Below are 17985 nucleotides of genomic sequence, written 5' to 3' on the forward strand. Positions count from 1 at the left end.
ACTGTTAAAAAAGTTGTTAAACATGTGTCTTGCTTCAACAGCTCATTGGTGGTATTATTTCTGTTTAAACACATATCAGTACAAATCAGTAGTGATGTCGGCACACACTCATTAACTTATTCAGTTCTCTAAACAGGAATCTGTAAATGGCTTAAACACCACATCAGCTTACAAACATATATAACTACATTCTGGCAAGAACAGATATAAAAACTATCTAGACATAAGTAGCTGGGAGCAAAGAAGGAACCTGGTGTAAGGAAAGTGTTAGGGAAGGAGAATCCCTGAACCTGCTGGTGAGGTGAGCAAAACATTTCCCAAAGATGGAAAAATGAAGAAAGCATGAGAGTGAGGACAGTAACTGTCTTTATGCCAAATAACTTTTGAAACAAATTAATGTTGAACTTTAAATCATGCAGTTCTGAAATGTCAGTAACTCCTAATGTAGAAAAACTAAAAGGAGGAGCACAAAATAGTCCAACAATTTGGTAAATATAGCTTATAGACCAGAAGACGATTTACCTATTAGTATAAACATTGGAGGCAAAGGTAAACAGCCAACCTGGCTCTCAAAAAAAAATAATCACCTCTTAGTCTTAGACTTATCTATGATGTAAATGATATCTTCCTTCCTTCCTTCTTCATAATCCACCTGTAAAAAGCAAACAAACAAGCGTTTATTAAGTAGAAATAACCCATGTATTTTTTCACCATGTTAAAAAGCTGCTGAGTGCAGAGAAACTGCAGAACATGCATGGTGCATGTGTTGCCACTAAGTGGCACTAACGGGTAAGGTGTAGACTCAACTAAACCTGCAGAAAAGTTAAAGAAGAAAAAAAAAGCATGGGGTACAACAAAGCTCTGCGGACAAAAGAAAGAAACAGAAAATCATTCTCCAAGACTTTTTCTTGCAGTGTTTGATGTGATCTCATGGCACGGTGTGCTGAGATGATTAAGTGTGGAGAGAGAGAGAGAGAAAGTGGTAAAGGGAGACTCAGTCCAGCTTCAGTCCTTTTTTGCCAGCACACATCTGCTGCTGAGGAGATGGAATACTAATCCAAAGAGGAACCTCAAAGATCACTCTGCACAGCATGGCTGAGGATACCAGTATGCTGTGAGAGGGAAAGCAGACAGAACTCTCCAAATTGAGAGTTTTAAACTTTTTCTCTAGTTGTGCTGATGCTTTCTCTTACACTTGTTGTGATGTCCCAGTGCTGCAGGCAGGTCCTGCTCGGTGTGGAGCTGGGCATGCTGGTCATGGTCCTGGTGGCCGGCAGCGCTGGACAGATCCATGACAGGAGGGAGGCAGGGTCGTCCTGCTACGGAGGATTTGACCTTTTCTTTGTTTTGGACAAGTGAGTACAACTTTTATTAGAACACAGAAACCATTTCAAAAGTTCAATGCATGACTCATGTAAGCTTGTTTTGAAAACACAGGTGCAAACATCATTAAAGGTAATTTCCACAGTAATTAATGGGCTGCTACTTGGATGAAAAATATGTGCTACTGGATGATAGCTAACCATTTCTGTATTGTTATGTGTATTGTTTTCTTTTTTTGTCTTTCTGCTTACAGTATGGAGGCATGTTTTGTTTGTTTGTTTTTTATTTAAATCCCCATTAGCTTTTGCATTTATAGAATACAACAGCAAAAAATCTGAAACTGAAGAATAAACCACTTGAATTATTGATGATTGTTTTCTTGCTTTACCCATTTACATATAGGTAAAAATGCCCGGCGCAGATATACAGACCAACAGTTCAAAACCCAAAACTTTAAGTTGACAATGATATAAAAGAGAGAAATTCAAATCCTGGTGGAAAAATCTAAACTTCTCAACTAATCTTAGAAACATATAAACGTATTGTTAATAAATTGGTTTATTGCCTCATCTCTATTTGCAATATGTTGTTTTCTTAATAGCCAAACACAGCAACAGCCTCTTATTATTTGAATGTCCTGTGAGCACAGACAGAAGGGTTACATTACATCGTCCATTAACATGTCAGGAAGTTAACGTAAAGCTTCTGAGCAGTTCATATCAAGACCAAGACGTGTTTTTGTTTCATGGTCAGACTGGACAGATAGTGTGTTTCCACTATGATGGATGTGTTGCATTCACTGAAATGATAAAGCACTCAGCAGGGATTTCTGTTGTCAAACTGTGGCCACGTCTTGCTGACAGGAGCTCTCAACTATAGTCCCAGCTTCAGCTCTGTGCTCCACTCTGCAGAACCCTTTCTCCATTAGAGCCAGATGTTCCAAAGATCCCCAGATCCTGGCTGTGTGTGTGTGTATGTGTGTGTGTGTGTGTGTGTGTGTGTGTGTGTGCGCGCTGAGGCTCACATCACGGGATAAACGAAAACATGAGGGAGTGTGAGGAAGAGAGACAGAGACAGCATGAAAGAGGCGGCGCAGGTTGAGCGTATTTGCCTCAAAGTTCTCAGAAATGATGGACTTGTTCTTTTAAATTGACATCATAATAACAATTATTTGATTAAGTCGGCACTTGTTTGCAAAACATGGCACCACTGTGTTTGTTTGGCATTTTAATGAGAGCAACGCAACCACATAGATGAAAACATTAAGCAATAGCAATCAGAAGAACACACAGACGTAAACTCAATCACTCATCATGTAGTTTCACGATGTCGAGTAGACAGTGTATCGCATGTTTACAGCAACAAAACAGTTTCATATGCATGTATTTGTATGTAATCCTTTAGATACCAAAAGCTTTTATTTTGGTATCTATTGTGATTGTAATCAAAGGCTACATTTGAAAGCTATTAATCAGACTCTAATATTTTATTTAATGTCTTATGACAGTGGAGCAAAGATTAACATCTGGTTATTTTGTTAAGAATGAAAGGCTGTGATTTATGATGAGAGAAAAACAGAATATAAATAGTCTGTTCTTCCTGCCAAATGTAAACATGCTCTGGGTGTTTGTGTCTTCTATGGTTGTAAACAGGGCTTTGTGTTTATTTTAAATGTTGTGAAGCACTTGAAAAATTTCAATTTGGGTTATTGGTACTTATTTTATAGATCAAAAGGATTTATTGATAATAAAAATAATTCATGCATCCATAATTACTCTGTAATAAAATCCTTAAAAACAGCAATTGAAGCATTAAAGGGGCTTTCCCTCTTTTTTTCTTGTATCTTACGTATTTTGAGGATGTGAAAAAGACTTCAGATCCATTGGGTTTGTTTTTGCATAAACTGCATGAAAATACAATTCTAAATCATTCGACTTTATTCATTGTTTTGATTCATTGTTTGTTTCAATTTTCATTGAACAGCATGTTCATTTATTGTGTTTGTCTTGAATCTTCCTCCAGGTCTGGCAGTGTACAGCATTACTGGAATGAGATTTATTACTTTGTTGATCACCTTGCTCACAAGTTTATCAGGTGGGTCCACAAAGAAAAAAGTCAGATGAAAAAAACAATAGAGTGTGAAACCTGACACTCTTTTTCTTCTGTTTTTTTTTTTTTTTTAGCCCTCAGCTGCGGATGTCTTTTATAGTTTTTTCCACAGAAGGAAGGACTTTAATGGCACTAACAGAAAACAGGTAAAAATGCCTTTTGACTTTGTTTTTGATTGTTTAGTTGAAGATAATATATGTGCTATCTCATTTCTAAACTCTGATGTCCTTTAATGATCAGAGAGCAGATCCGAGCCAAACTGGAGGAGCTCAGTAGGGTGCAGCCGGGTGGAGACACTTACATGGACAAAGGTTTAAAAAGAGTAAGCCGTCTGTTAAATCAATGAGAAACTGATCCTGCTTATGCAACAGCATGGCATTTTAACGCTCGATAATGAGGCCCTTTTTTAATGTATGACTTCTAAAATCTTCTGTTTCAGGCCAGCGAGCAAATTTACTACGCCACTGGAGACGGTGAGTAGATCGTTTTCCATTTTAACACCTAATCATTTGTGTTTTTTTTCGGGATGTATTCTTTGTCCATTCATCATAACTCACTCTAACATGTGGAAAAATCATTCACATGTTTTTCAAAGTAGGACGTGGATTTTGACTTTATATTAAAAAAGGTTTTTTGTGATTTTAATAGATAGATACTTTATTGATCCCGAGGGAAATTCAAATGGATGAAAGGGAACTTGTCTCTACTTTTATCAGCTTTTTCCAATCTGACTCTGACTTTCAGGTTACCGGACAGCAAGTGTTATCATCGCTCTGACGGACGGGGAACTGAGAGAAAATCAGTTTGACATGGCACAAAGAGAGGTGACGTAGAGTTGTGAACTGTTTAATAACATGATAGTAAGTTACTTTTAATGAGTCAAAACTCAAAATCTTTCCAAAGCTGGAAAAACAATGCATCATGTAGTGATGCCTAACCGGGGACAAGGACTGCAGATTATGGCTAGACGTCCTCTATACATTGCAACGGCTGCACTTTAATGAGCTGTAACAATGTCTAAATGTATTGTCCCTGACAAAAAAAAAAAGGTAAATAAATAATACTAAAAAATGCTTGTTGTGTCCTTTACCATACTGTGCTTGAAAATAATATAAAATAAGGGAACTTGACATTTGAATAGAAACTGGATAACTTGAAACAGGAAGGCTTTGCGTCATTGCACTCTTTGGGTTCAAACATTTTGGGCTTGTTGTGATTGGACACAAAACATTCTGTGACGTTTCAGCAACTGTCGAGGGCAAAATGTTGCAGCAACATCACAGAACAAGACATGGGCACAGCTGAAGAAGTTTAAAATGTTTGTCCAGAATACAGCCTCCCGGTGCGCAGTCATCATTTCATTAAAGCTTTTTCATTGTTTGTTTTGCCTTGTGTTAAACGCAGGCCGGCAGAGCCAGACAGCTCGGGGCCACAGTGTACTGTGTGGGAGTTAAAGACTTCAATGAAACCCAGGTAAACCAATCCACCGTTTAGTTATCCAACAAACCAGTAGATGATGAAATAACCATACACACAATGAAAGAATAAACTCATTGTGTGATGTTTCTTGACAGCTTTCAACAATAGCCGACAGTAAGGACCATGTGTTTCCCGTGAATGACGGATTTCAGGCGCTGCAGGGGGTCATCGACTCGGTATGACAGACACATGCATGACACCTAGATATCACAGAATTCATATTTTGATTGAATCAAGTGTGTCTTTAATTCAAATTGATTATATCAATTCAGATCCTGAAGAGATCATGCATCGAGATCTTGGCTGTGGAGCCCTCCAGCATCTGTGAAGGAGGTAAAGAGAAGCAAAGAAACCGTGGAAATATTGTGCTGTATACTATATTAAAACATTCTTTAAACTACAAGATAAAAAAAACTAAAAAAACAATGCATGTTCTTATTACAAGAAAAAGGGATTTCAATGTTCACTTATTGTTTTTTATCTTCTTCAGAATCCTTTCAGGTGGTTGTCAGAGGAAATGGTTTCTATCACGCCCGAGATGTTCAGAAGGTTCTCTGTAGCTTTCGCATCAATGACACTGTGACTCTGAGTAAGAATAACACCCAAAGCATGCATTCAAAAACCAGAGTTCTGTGTTAATATATTTTACTTTTCTCTACAGACAGATATACATTGAAATACAATTAAAAAGTCTATTTTGTAAAATATGCTTTAAGGTGTTTTTTTGTCACTTTAAAGCTGTATTATAGTTTTATAAGACCTATATGTCAATGTGCACTTTAAAAGGAGTTTCCAAACTTTCCAGTTCTACTCAGCTCTACAGCTCTATTTCATTTTAGGATCTTTCAGCCGGTTGTTTTGGTTTTGTTGCTCTTGTTGCTTCTCTTGTAGTAATAAATAACAGTTGCACAAAGAAAGCATCTAGTCGGTGAAGATTGTGAGGCATTAAGCAGTTAAAGAGTTCTCGCCGGAGTTTTTTGAGACCAAAGCAGGGACAACAGATGGAAATTAGCTAGTTAGCTAAATCTGGTACAAAGCATCTCTTCTCCTCTGAGACTAATGGTTTTTTTGTACACTGTACCTGATTCTAATAAACTAATAAACTAAACTTAACTAATCTGTGCTAAAAGAACAGAGAATATTGGACTTGCATTAATCAGTTCATCAAACTCATGACTTCAGATGAATTGTTTTGATAGAGGATGAGGACAAAAGGACAGAGGGAAAGTCATACTTGTACTTTTCATTATGTAATTCTTAAGGTAAATACAACTTAGAAACAGTGAGGTAGGGTAGGTGAAATTCACAATTTTTATGCTAATAGACAAATGTAAATGTGTGTTTTGAGCAAATGTTTGATCCTCGATTGTCCACACCATGGAATAAAATGCTCAAGACAAAAAATGTGTAGGCGTGTGAAACCAAAAAATGACATAAAAAGTTTCTAACTATTATTAGACCGAATAGAAAAGCAGCAGCTTTTGGTATTTCCCTCAGCAGCCGTTTCCGTCACTTTGCCAAGTTTGGTTTGGCGGTGAATAATGGGGTGGGGGAGAGCAGCTCTTTGTGGCTCACAGTGATTTAACTCCCCGTCCTCCCAAAAAACCATCAGCAGCATCTAGCCCCGCTCAGAATCAGCTGCTTTAACGCTCAACGCCTCTCAGATGTCTGGAGGGGACTGTGGATCTCATCAGGGACCAACACTGTCTTTGCATAAACTGGAGACACTCGCTCAGCCAGGCTAAATAAACCACATTCCCTCCTCATTTGCTTCATTTTCCATAAGGAGAGGAAGTCCAGGAATTTAATAATGAAAAAGATATTTGGACGCTTTTATTTCCTTTCAGGACTGGTGGAATAACTCAACAACCAACCTTCAGCATTATCTGAAATCGCATAATTACAGCACTTCATAAGATAAATGTGCATGTTGATCCTGTTTCCACAGTGAAAAGACCTCTGGTGGTCAGAGATGTTTACCTTTTGTGCCCAGCTCCTGTTCTGGAAAAAGAGGGAACGTGAGTGTTGCTGTTACTCTCACAGAGATCTCTGTTTGAAGATCTAAACAATTTTAAAGTATCTACATTCTGTATGTACAACTTGTGATCTTTGCATTGTGTTTAATGAACTTAAAAAGGAAAGGAAATATGTTTCTGGTATTCACAACCAAAAAACTGAAGCGCTCTTATCAAGTCGTATCATTTCTTACAGGACTGCCACTCTCCACGTCAGCATGAATAACGGCCTCAGCTTCATATCAAGCTCCGTCACCATTACTGCTGTCACCTGTGTAAGTACAATCAAAACAAGATGGCCATGGAAAGCAGCATTCTTGAAGTCTGAGGCTTTTATTTAGGTTTTTTTTAGCATGTCTGTAAAGTTTGGTGATGGCTCATTTTTGTAGCATTCATTATTTTTTTTCTGGTATGATTACTTTATGTATTTTTTTGTGTGAACTTCTGTCTTTACATGATTGGTTTAAAGGATTTGCTTCTTGACCAACCTCTCTCACATGAACTGAGGGTCCGAAAGATTCTTAGCATTACAGAAACATTTGTCATTATTGGATCTGTATCTTGTGTGCAGCATCTGTTTATTTTATTCTTCTCTGAAGAAAACTTTAAGGACACACACGCCTGCAGCAGCTGCAGCAGCTCGGTCGGCTGCTTCACTTTGCTGCGTTCCTTTAGTGACCTTGACTCTATCAACACGTCGCAAAAATTCAAAGTCATTCACATTCTCCTCTGAGACTGTTTCTCACCTTAGCAGATACTCTTCAAGACATGACAGAGGCAATCTCAATGCTGACGGATTCTCTAAAATACATTATATAGAGATTTCTGTAGCAATAATTTAGACATTCACAAACTATGTTTTCATAAGGCAGCAGGAGGTTAAAGTATGTTGTGCATTATACCTTAAAGAATTTAGCGTGCTCGCTTGGTCCAAATTGTGGTGTTATTTTGTGTTCATGTGGTGTTTTTGTTCTTGTTGTTAATGCACATTTTGCCATGACAGAAGTCATATACAGTAATATTCATAACAGCTCACCCTGCCTGTGCTCCTTCTCTGATTCCTCCCGTAGTCCGATGGGAAATTTGTGGCCATAGCTCTGCTCATCCTGCTGCTCCTGCTCACCATCGCTCTGCTTTGGTGGTTCTGGCCTCTTTGTTGCACCGTGGTATGACAGCAATCTTGAATCATCTCATAGGGAAGAGCACACAATGACAAAAGTTATGCAATGAAAAATGCTATTGCTTTTTTTCTGTTTGCAGGTCATTCATGAGCCGCCCCCTCCAGTCATGGAGGACATCTCTGTAAGTGTTCTTCACCAAGTCATCTTCACCTCGATTGTTAATATCAACACATTTATTTTTCTTCTACATTTTCTTCTTGTTGATTTTGTCTTGTAAGCATGAATACTTTTTTTTTTTCTTCTTAAGGATGATGAGGATGGTTTTCCCAAGAAGCGTTGGCCAACTGTTGATGCTTCGTACTACGGAGGACGTGGAGTTGGAGGAATCAAGAGAATGGAGGTAGAAAGAGAGCATGATGACCAGCTATGATTTCATTGAATATAATGTGGGGCGGCTGTGGCTCAGTTGAAAGAGTCAGTTGTCTCTCAACTGGAAGGTTGAGGGTTCGATCCCAAGCTCCTTCAGCAACATGTCCTATGTGTGCTTGGGCAAGACACTTAACCCCAAGTTGCTCCCGCTGCTTTGGCGGCGGCATATGCATGCATATGAATGGGATGAGTTACTTCTGGTGGACACTTTACATAGCAGCCTCTAAGGTCAGTGTGTGAATGTGTAGGTGTGACCTGTGGTGTAAAAGCACTTTGAGTAGTCAGAAGACTAGAAAAGCTCTAAACAAGCTCAAGTCCATTTATTATCTTATAGTACTGAAACATTGGTATATTGTATAATTCCAGTGTTCATACTGTTCACAAAACCAAAACACGTGGCGTCCTTGAATCCAGTGCTCAGCTTTTTTTTTTTTCTGGAATTGTTAAAAAAATGGGAGCGAGATCAAACACAAGTACTGCCGGAAAACAAAGTGAAGCTGGAAGCGACTCACTCCTTAAAAAGAGATGAGTATGCAAGTCCATCCTGGAAGAGCCTGAGTCACTTTGTTGTGGCGGTTAGTTTGTAGAGCCTGTGAGAGTTAAGATGAGGCCAACTGGCCAGTAAACTACAAGCACAGCAAATCTACCAAATGCTCAGGAACGCCAAGAGTTTGGACTTTCTGCAGGCCCAGAGTCAATGATGTGTACACTGTTGGCAGACAAGTCATGCATGGATGATTTGTTTATGGGGATTAAAAAAATGAAATATTGGCAAAAGCTTTGATATTTGCCCATGAAATGTAAAAATTAAAGAATAATCTCTAATGAAAAGAAGATTGAAGGACATAGTCATACAGAAAGACCAAAAGGTCTCTTGCAGATTAAGATGGCTATTCAGTAATTAAAGCGTTGGGGTACATCATTTTGAGAACAGCTGTCTGGTTCACAAGAGGTCATCGCTCATATTTTGAATGAAAATGCAAAAAAAGTAGTTATGCCACCAGCGTTTAATCAGGTATTGGCCTACCTGACAATCTCTGAGGACTTTTGCTATCGTTTGACAACAATACAGCATCTGAACAAATAGCAATGAAGGACTTCTGGACTTAATTTATTTTCTCCTGCGTTGACATTGTTTACAGTCTGGTAATATGAGAGGCCAAAAAGAAGTTGACGTTGAGAAACAAACATCTGAGAGTAGATAGTTAGCTGCACTTGTAAGCAGAAATCTGTTTAAAGACATTCGATTAAGCAAAATTCTCATAAAATGACTGTGACGGGTTCCAGAATAACATTTCTGCAGATGGCGTTGAGCCTTTTTTTTGCTCTTAATGCGGACTGTTTTCCTGCAGGCAACCAGTGGCATCCTGGTGGAAAGTACTACTCTAACCAAAAACCGAAAAGAGAAAACAGAACCCTTCCAAAAGCGAAATATAACCCTGATACACTCTAGATATCTGCATTTCTATGCAGATAGAGACAGAGATTATATGAAGGAGAGCAGTCTATGTGGAGAGCACAACATCAGGCAGGATTATGCTAAATCCTAGAATCCATCAGCAGACATTAAACAAATATTTTAATTGAAATCTCTTAAAAAGACATCTGCCTGCAAGTTCAGCTAAACAATCCATTCTTGCTTCTCAAGCTGCTAGTTCGTGTGCTAACAATCATTGTTAGAGGTTCTCTTTTGCTATAACTGCTGGCTACACCGGAAGCCCCGAAAAGTTAGTGGTCCCACCCAGAGGCTTTATCTTTGTAAAGAAAAAAAAAGAAAAAGACAAAGGGTTCAAGAGTTAAACAACAGAAATGAGATATCTGCAAGTTAAAAGAGGCATCAGATGTGTTTGTTGTCTCAGAGGAAGAAGTTCAAGCAGACAGAAGTCCCCCTCTCTGTGTGATACTCTTCATACAGACTGGTGGTTCAGTCTTAAGTTCAGTCTGAGCTCAAAGCCTTGAAGCTTCCAAACAGAGCAATGGAAAATATGCACTGCTCATTTAAGTGCCTTCTCTGCCAAGTTAAAGCCTTCATGGCTCGTCTGTGGCAGCTGCAAGGGAGTAAATCTGAGTAATGAACTTTCATGGTTGTTTTGACAGTGCTGGTTTCTCTCTGTGATGTGATGGATTGTTTTTGACATTTACTTTTGTAATTGAAGTGGATCATTAAGCAACGAATACAATGTTTTTTCTTTGGTGAAATATTCTTTATCTTTTAGAAGACAAGCAATCTGAGGCAACCGTTCTCTTAATGAACTTTAGGCTAAAAGGTTACCAAAACAAACTGCTTCATGATCCATCAGAGGTTGAGCAGATACTCTGCTTATCTGAAACTTTGTCAAATAAATTGACTTGGCAGTTGAACTCAGAGGAGACTTCTGTTCTGTCTTGGATTCCAGAGGACTTGGCCTTTTTAAAAATCAATTTGTACACAAGCTCCAAACATCTGATTGTACAATTAAAAAACACTTAATTAGCTCTCCTGGAGTTGACATTGTTAACGCAAATCAGATCATAACATCATGCTGAGGTGATCAAATGATCTTCTTATCTCAAAAGGCTATGTGTGGCTCTATATACTTTGAGCTAATTGTTAAAAGTACATTAGTCGTTCACCATATTCATCATCATGTTAGTGTGCTGGTATGCTAACTTTTTTTCATAAGCATTAATGCAGACAAAGGTGGTGTGAATTTAATGATATATATACTTATATATATATTTTTTTTATGTTTGAATATGAATTTAGTAATAGTAAAAACACTTTGAACGTTGACGAATCACCAATGTTTTTACAGATCCTCCTCTCAGGGAACAAACAAGGTTTGCACACAGTTTGAGATATTTCAGTCCGGTCATTATAGGAAGAGCGAAGCTGGAGCAATAATGCTGACATGGCTAGAAATAACCTTTAACACAGCTGCAGCTAATGTAACCAAATATGAATAAATGAATGCCTCTCTTTGCCACTCATTGCAGCACAGTGCTGACAAGCTGTTCTTTCATTTCAGGTTCGATGGGGAGATAAGGGCTCAACGGAAGAAGGAGCCAAACTGGAAAAAGCTAAAAACGCTCGCGTTGTGATGCCTTCAGAGGAGTACGAGTATGATCCTCGGCCTTACTACCACACACACAAATCCATCAGCCCTCAGAAGTGGTACTCTCCCATCAAGGTGCTTTTTAAGTTAATTCACTTCATCATTCAGAAAGAGTTTCTAAATTCTGTGTATGTTGAAACGATTTCAAACAGTTCTCTTATTTCTCTTCACTTTGTTCAGTTGTAAAAGGGATGCACTTATGTCATCACTTGTATTTCCCATAAGTCTAACTTGTGTTATATGCTGCATGATGTGTATTCCAGATGTTTTGAAACTAGCTCTGGTATTTAAACATCTTCCTGACGATGGTGTCAACTGTGATAAGCTACAAAATATTTCATTTTTAGTGTTTTGAATGACGGCTTGTTACCAGGAAGTAGTTAATAAATATTAGTTTCCGAACACATTCGTCAGCTGGATCGATGGTAATAAGAACCAGACATGAACTGAGCTAACCCCCTGACTATGGGTCTGTTATTACTAACAAAATACACTCTTTGTTGTCTCTCATCCAAACCAAGTCAGAATAAACCCTGCTCATTTAATATCTTTGTTTTTTTAAAGGATCTTTCTTGCTGTGCTTAACAAAATTCATTATAGGACTCTAAATGAAATCAGGATGATTTTGTATTTGTCCTAACATCTTGAATCATTTTCCTACAGGGTAAACTAGATGCTTTGTGTGTACTCCTGAGAAAAGGCTATAACCGAGTGTCTGTGATGCGACCTCATCCTGGAGACAAGGTGAGACAGAAATATCAGAAATTAAAAAATGACAAAGTGTGACATAATGACTTCCTCTTGGGAGCAAAAAAAAACAACCAACGTCATCAGGTTTTTATTGCTGGAATATGAGAACAAATGAATAAAAATAAAAAAAGCATTTAATAAGATTATGAAGCAACTTTGTCAGTCTTTGGCAGACAGAAGTTTAAGAACTTCACAAATATCAAAGCCACTCTAAATCTTGAGAGAAATGACTTCAAGGAAACTGATGTGAAGCATGGAGAGCAGACAAAGGTGAAAGCTTCAGTATTGTCTGGAGGAATGCTCTTGTCTGCAGAAGTCATTAGACGAAGATGCTGCCTGTCTGCTCGAGCTCGCAGAGTCGGAGCGGCTGGTCACGCAGGAATTCTTACTGACAGAGGCATTTCCTCTTTGCATTTGTTGAAAGCTGTAAACTTCTGAACCTACCAATGCATGTGCAGGTTTAGAAGTTTTATGGAACAAGCTGTTGTTTATGATCTTTACAGATCGTTAATCAATGAAAGAAGCCTCATAAAACCCCGGTGTTGTTCAGATACCAATGCCAGTATCTGAAAAGCCGCTTATTATTCAGCCTGGAATGCATTATGAAGTATTGGCAAGTACGCCTGTCAATGCAAGATCAACACCATAATATATTGCAAGAATAGCAATAATATATAATACGGCTGCAACAAGTTACAACTGGTTTAGAGCAGAAAAGAAAAGTGATACCAGGTCAAATATCTACAGGCAACTGCAAACCAGCTGCAAACAAAAACAAGTAAGCCACCCCCCCATATAGCCAAAATCTTGTTTTTCCAATATTTTACATTTGAATCATCACATCCAGTTTCCAGTATCACTCATTTAATGCATGGAACACTTCTGCTGTGATGAGTGGATATACATCAGGTGGTTTTTAAATGTAATTGATGGGTTTAAGTGTTGTTGATTTTGCATTGTTTTTGTATTTATAGCCACTTGCTGTCTTCAATTGTTTTCTCTTTTTCATGTAGAGAATGCATCCACATCATGTTCACATTGTTGTATTTGTTTTAGACTTTTGGATACATTTTTGATGTGGTATCAACTCTGAAGTTGCAGCTTTTTTTTACTAATATATCTTTTGGGCCGTTGCAGTTATTTTTCCTTGTTGGCCACTATGGATATAACAATAAAAATAATACTTTATTGGTAAAGCACTATCCAATGCAGGTAATAAAAAGTTCGTTCAAAACAGACTTTTGCTATTAAAAACACAAAAGTGCCGTGCTAACAGAGAGTCAATCAAAGCTGTGTTACCAATAAATATTTCCCCGTCACACATTTTATGCAGTGTTCTTGTGTTTGAATTCAGTCTGATGAAAACCGGTCGATGCCAACTATCTGATTTCAGTTTCTGTGTACTCTATATGCGTTTATGTTTGTATCACTCAGTTATCAGAGGACTTCAGTCTAGGTTTTGTAATCTGTAATGGGAGGGGGAAATGGTGCAAGAAAAACCCAACAACAACCCGGGGTGAGTTATGTTGCACTAAACTACCATATTCTATTTTTCACAGGGCCGGTGCATAACCTTCACCCGAACCAAATCCTACCCTGCTCCCCGCTACCCCATCTACAACCACCCCTCCACGCCTGTCTACACCTTACCCCACTGTTATCAGCGCCGTCCATCAGACGACAGCAACCTCTACCATCTGCCGCCTTCGCCAACCTCAACACTCCCCCCTCTGCCGTCCACTCCTCCCCCATCCTCCACCAGCCCTCCCATGTACACTCCCCCTCCGAACAGATCACTGCCCCCCAACATGAGCCCGATCTACGCACCTCCATCACCGACTGGCACCCTTCCGCCTCCACCTCAGGGTCCAGCTCCATGCAGAGCCCCTCCTCCGTCACGCCCTCCACCGCGTCCTAATCAGGACGACCACTGATGAATCCAAGCCCAAGTAGAAGGATTCAAACTCAGGATGGAGACATGAAAGACTTTCTCACTTTGTGTCTGTTTACTGATGTCCGAGCAAAGTAAGGATTAAAGTGACTTCAATGTGTTGCCTTTAGAGGCTGCAGCAACACCCGCAAAGCAAATCTTTCAACACGGAAGTCTGTTTCCTCAAAAATGATTTGCATTGAACTTTGACTTGTTTTCAGTCCAAATAATGATTTCATAGTGTAACAAGCACAGCTTTGACGATTAAAATCACATTGGTGCCAAGCAATGTATGCACTTGTCTCAAACAAATTGAGACCAATTGGTAAAGCATTGTGATGTGCCAATATATGTTTTATAAACTTGCATTTTAGCGTTTGCCTGATGTAAAACTTTCATTCTGATCTAATCCACAGTTTAAATGGTACAAAGCCCTTTGGCTGACACACTCCCTCATGTGTTTTGCCAGTTTGTATATTTTGCGAATGAATATTCATTAAACACAGAGATATATATGTACACATACAGCATTCAACGTCTGATTTCCTTTGAAGATTACAGTTTCATTTCCTGGTTTTCTAAAGTACGAATGACAGTTAAAGGACTGGTGCAACATGTTGGGAAAAAATTCCTTTTTGTCTTTTTGATGAAAGGTACAAGAGGATCAATATCGCTATTGTGTCTATATACATTTAAAGGTAAGAAGAGCAGGTGATCTAATGTTTGTACAATTGTTTCTTTCACTCTTAAAAGGGGACATATCATGAAAAATCCACTTTTACAGTGTTTTTGAAGATTATTTGGGTAACCTGAGTGTCTACTGACCCACAAAATGTGAAATAAACCCATCCAGTCCTTTGTTTGTAGTGCTGCATAAGCAACAACACCGAGAAAAATGCTCAGTTTCAAATTTGCTCAGCTTGTGATGTCACAAGCTGGATTCTGGTATTTAAAAAAAATACCCTCCCCTCCCTTGATATCTCCACCCATGGACTCCACCCCCAGCCTAGAACAAAACTTTTGTGCAGGTCTGCCATTTTTTAATCTCGCTACAGAGGATTGATGTCTTCCGGAAAAACTCAGGGGGGGGGGCTCATTGCATTTAAAGAGACACACACACCAAAACGTAGCATTCTGAGAGAGCTGGTTTAGAGAGTCACAAACCTCCTCTGGTGCTTGATTCATGTTATATTTTGACCAAAGCACAGCACAGATTTAGACCACAGGGGACTGTTTGAAAAGGTGGAAAGGGGGTATAATATGTCCTCTTTAAAGGTCACACATACTCCTTTTCAACAAGTTTAAAAAGGTTTTGAGGCCCCCAAAACATGTCTGTTTCTCATTTCTCACTAAAAATCCACCCTGATCCTGTATTTTAGCATGCCCATAAACCCCTCTATTTCAGCCCAACTAAGAACAAGCTGCTACTGTCTCTGTAGCTTTAAACACAGGTCAGCTGTGTTTGACCATCTGGGGGAGGGGTTTACTGCTCTCTGTGATGTCACAAAGGGAAAATCTCTAAACGTCCTATTTGAGCACACATTTTCTGAAAAGTGGAGCAGGCAAAAGATGTAGAGGATGGACTTTTCTCACAATTGGGGAGTTTGTAGAAAGACAAGAGTGTCCGAAAAACACGGTAAAGTGTTTTTTTTGCATAATATGTGATCCTCAAATGACTTTACCTACAAATCAAGCCAGATTTCTAATTGCACATTCTGAGATTGTTAGCAGAAAGTTGCACACTGGGCCTGTGTCGTGGTATATTTTTTGTCAACTATTTTGAACAGTCACAAATAAAAGCTCAATTCCTTTTTAGCTGTTACTGGTGTTTGTTACTGGTGTTCCCAACAGACCACTCACCTCAGTGGTTGTTATTGTTGTCATGGATACAGGGTTACTGGGTGGTCCTTCAATGTGGCACAGGACACATGTTGTACACACTGCCAGACCAGTGTTGACAGATGTGTCCCAGATTACCTCCTTATGTGGCCTTAGTGATCGAATCTTGTGTAATCTTCAATGTGTCCTTGGTGTTAATGTACTACAGAGTGTCCAGGCACGTTAATACCAAGTGTGACCAGGGCTTTAAACTGAATATCACAACACGTTATATGTATTTAAGACGCATCTGGATGAAGGTATTCTCTTTAAGGTATATTCAAAGTTTAAAGACACATCAGATACAGGATCTATCCTCTGTCACACTGAAGATTTGCTAGTTATCAAAGGAATGAGAAGGCTGATCTAAAGTGACTGAATTAAACACAGTTTGACAGTCTTTCCTGAGTCACTGGTTTCATATCTTTGACAAGAGAAGTTGAGCTGTAGTTGATGTGGTTCTTGCACCCAGATGTCTACGTATGAAAATACTTTGGGCACCACCAGACGCTTATGGAAAAACTAAAAAACTGCTGGAAAAATAACACATCTGGGCTGCTGTGCTCTGATTTCCTGGCTGTCACTGTAGGAAAAGTGCAAACAGCTAGAATTTGCTTGTATTAATGGATGGATGAATGATGTGAAATGATTCACTTATTCACCATTTAAAACAGTGCTCACAATGGATTGAGTTCATAGTTTCCATTTAAGGTAAAATGTGCATAACCTCCTTAAATAAAAAAACGTAACTGGATATCAGGTTGGGATTATGTAACAAGCCAACAGCAGCCAGTCAGCTGACTCTTATTCCAGTCAGATCTACTAAAATAAATGATTTTATATCTTTTCCATATGCCTGCTTTAGCCTCTGTTGTTTCTTCATTTAGAAACGCTTTCACAGACGTCTCACAGTCCTGCGGCTGGTGAGCTCATGGAGGCGTGTCTGAGAAAACTGGCAGGAACAGGGACAGTCGGATAAAAGGCAGGCTATTAAATATAAAATCCAGTTATAATGCCATGAAGATCTGGCAGAGGGTTTTTTTTACACAGCTTTTACACTTGACCAAACCCACAGCGAGCTGTGAAAATGTAGCTATGGTAAACAAAGAAGTTGCATTCCTAATGAATGGTATAGAGAGCTGGTACAATGAGAGAGACATGATGAATGGATTAGAAGACATGGGCGTCATGCACAGACCACTTACAGTACAAATTTTAGTTTAGTTTAGTTTATTGGGATGCCCATTAGCTGCAGCATTACAACAGCTATTCTTCCTGGGGTCCTCACAACAGACTTTACATAGTGACAATGCAACCATTACAACACATAAGAATAATCATAAAACAGGATTAACAGGACACGACTAACAGACACACGCATTCAAACATCCCACATCTTACATACAGTAATACAACACCATGCAGTGTTGTCATCTGTATGCATTTTGTGAGTCTTAATGCGAGTTTGCGTATGTCTTAGTAGCTGTGTTTTGTCTCTTTGTTGTTGTTTTGCATCTCTTAGTAGTCTTTCTAATTTCAGTCATTTTATCCCCAAAATAATTTTGACTCCTATTGAATTGTTTTGCAATTCTTAGTTGTTTTCCAGCTCTTTGTAGTTTTTCTGGGAAGTCTCTGCAGTTGATTTGGATCTCGTTGTAGTCATTTTGTTTTCCAGTTCTTTTTAGTTAGGCTTTTGTGGTAGTTTTGCAGCAGTGTGTTTTTGTCTCCTTTTGAGTTTTGGTAATGTTGTGTCCCGTTTGTTGTGTCCTTGTGCGTTTGTTTTGTGTCTCCTTGTAATCAGTTGTGGTGCATCGATGACTTTCCAACAAGAGATGTAAACTTTCATTTTAAGCATA

At 38.8% G+C, this 17985-nt stretch overlaps 1 protein-coding gene across 1 annotated transcript; it reads left to right on the plus strand.

Moving 5' to 3' along the window:
- The first annotated feature begins 788 nt into the window (after positions 1–788).
- Positions 789–16066, plus strand: antxr1b (ANTXR cell adhesion molecule 1b). The gene is made up of 18 exons (XM_020629898.3): positions 789–1355; positions 3346–3417; positions 3507–3578; positions 3673–3754; positions 3872–3905; positions 4177–4256; positions 4837–4905; positions 5007–5087; positions 5184–5244; positions 5402–5500; positions 6860–6929; positions 7123–7201; positions 7997–8092; positions 8187–8228; positions 8355–8447; positions 11485–11646; positions 12235–12315; positions 13881–16066. Exons 1-18 carry the CDS (start codon positions 1180–1182, stop codon positions 14253–14255), a joined length of 1824 nt encoding a protein of 607 aa, XP_020485554.2. The 5' UTR covers positions 789–1179; the 3' UTR covers positions 14256–16066.
- Positions 16067–17985: the final 1919 nt, after the last annotated feature.

Source organism: Labrus bergylta, chromosome 17 (genome assembly GCF_963930695.1).
Source record: "Labrus bergylta chromosome 17, fLabBer1.1, whole genome shotgun sequence".
Taxonomy (NCBI): Eukaryota; Metazoa; Chordata; class Actinopteri; order Labriformes; family Labridae; genus Labrus; species Labrus bergylta.

Bases quoted from the DNA above. Each gene is read 5' to 3' on its own strand.
- antxr1b (XM_020629898.3), top strand. From the start codon at position 1,180: ATGCTTTCTCTTACACTTGTTGTGATGTCCCAGTGCTGCAGGCAGGTC. The intron at 1,356-3,345 runs GTGAGTACAACT...ATCTTCCTCCAG, and splicing joins CTTTTCTTTGTTTTGGACAA to GTCTGGCAGTGTACAGCATT. The intron at 3,418-3,506 runs GTGGGTCCACAA...TTTTTTTTTTAG, and splicing joins CTTGCTCACAAGTTTATCAG to CCCTCAGCTGCGGATGTCTT.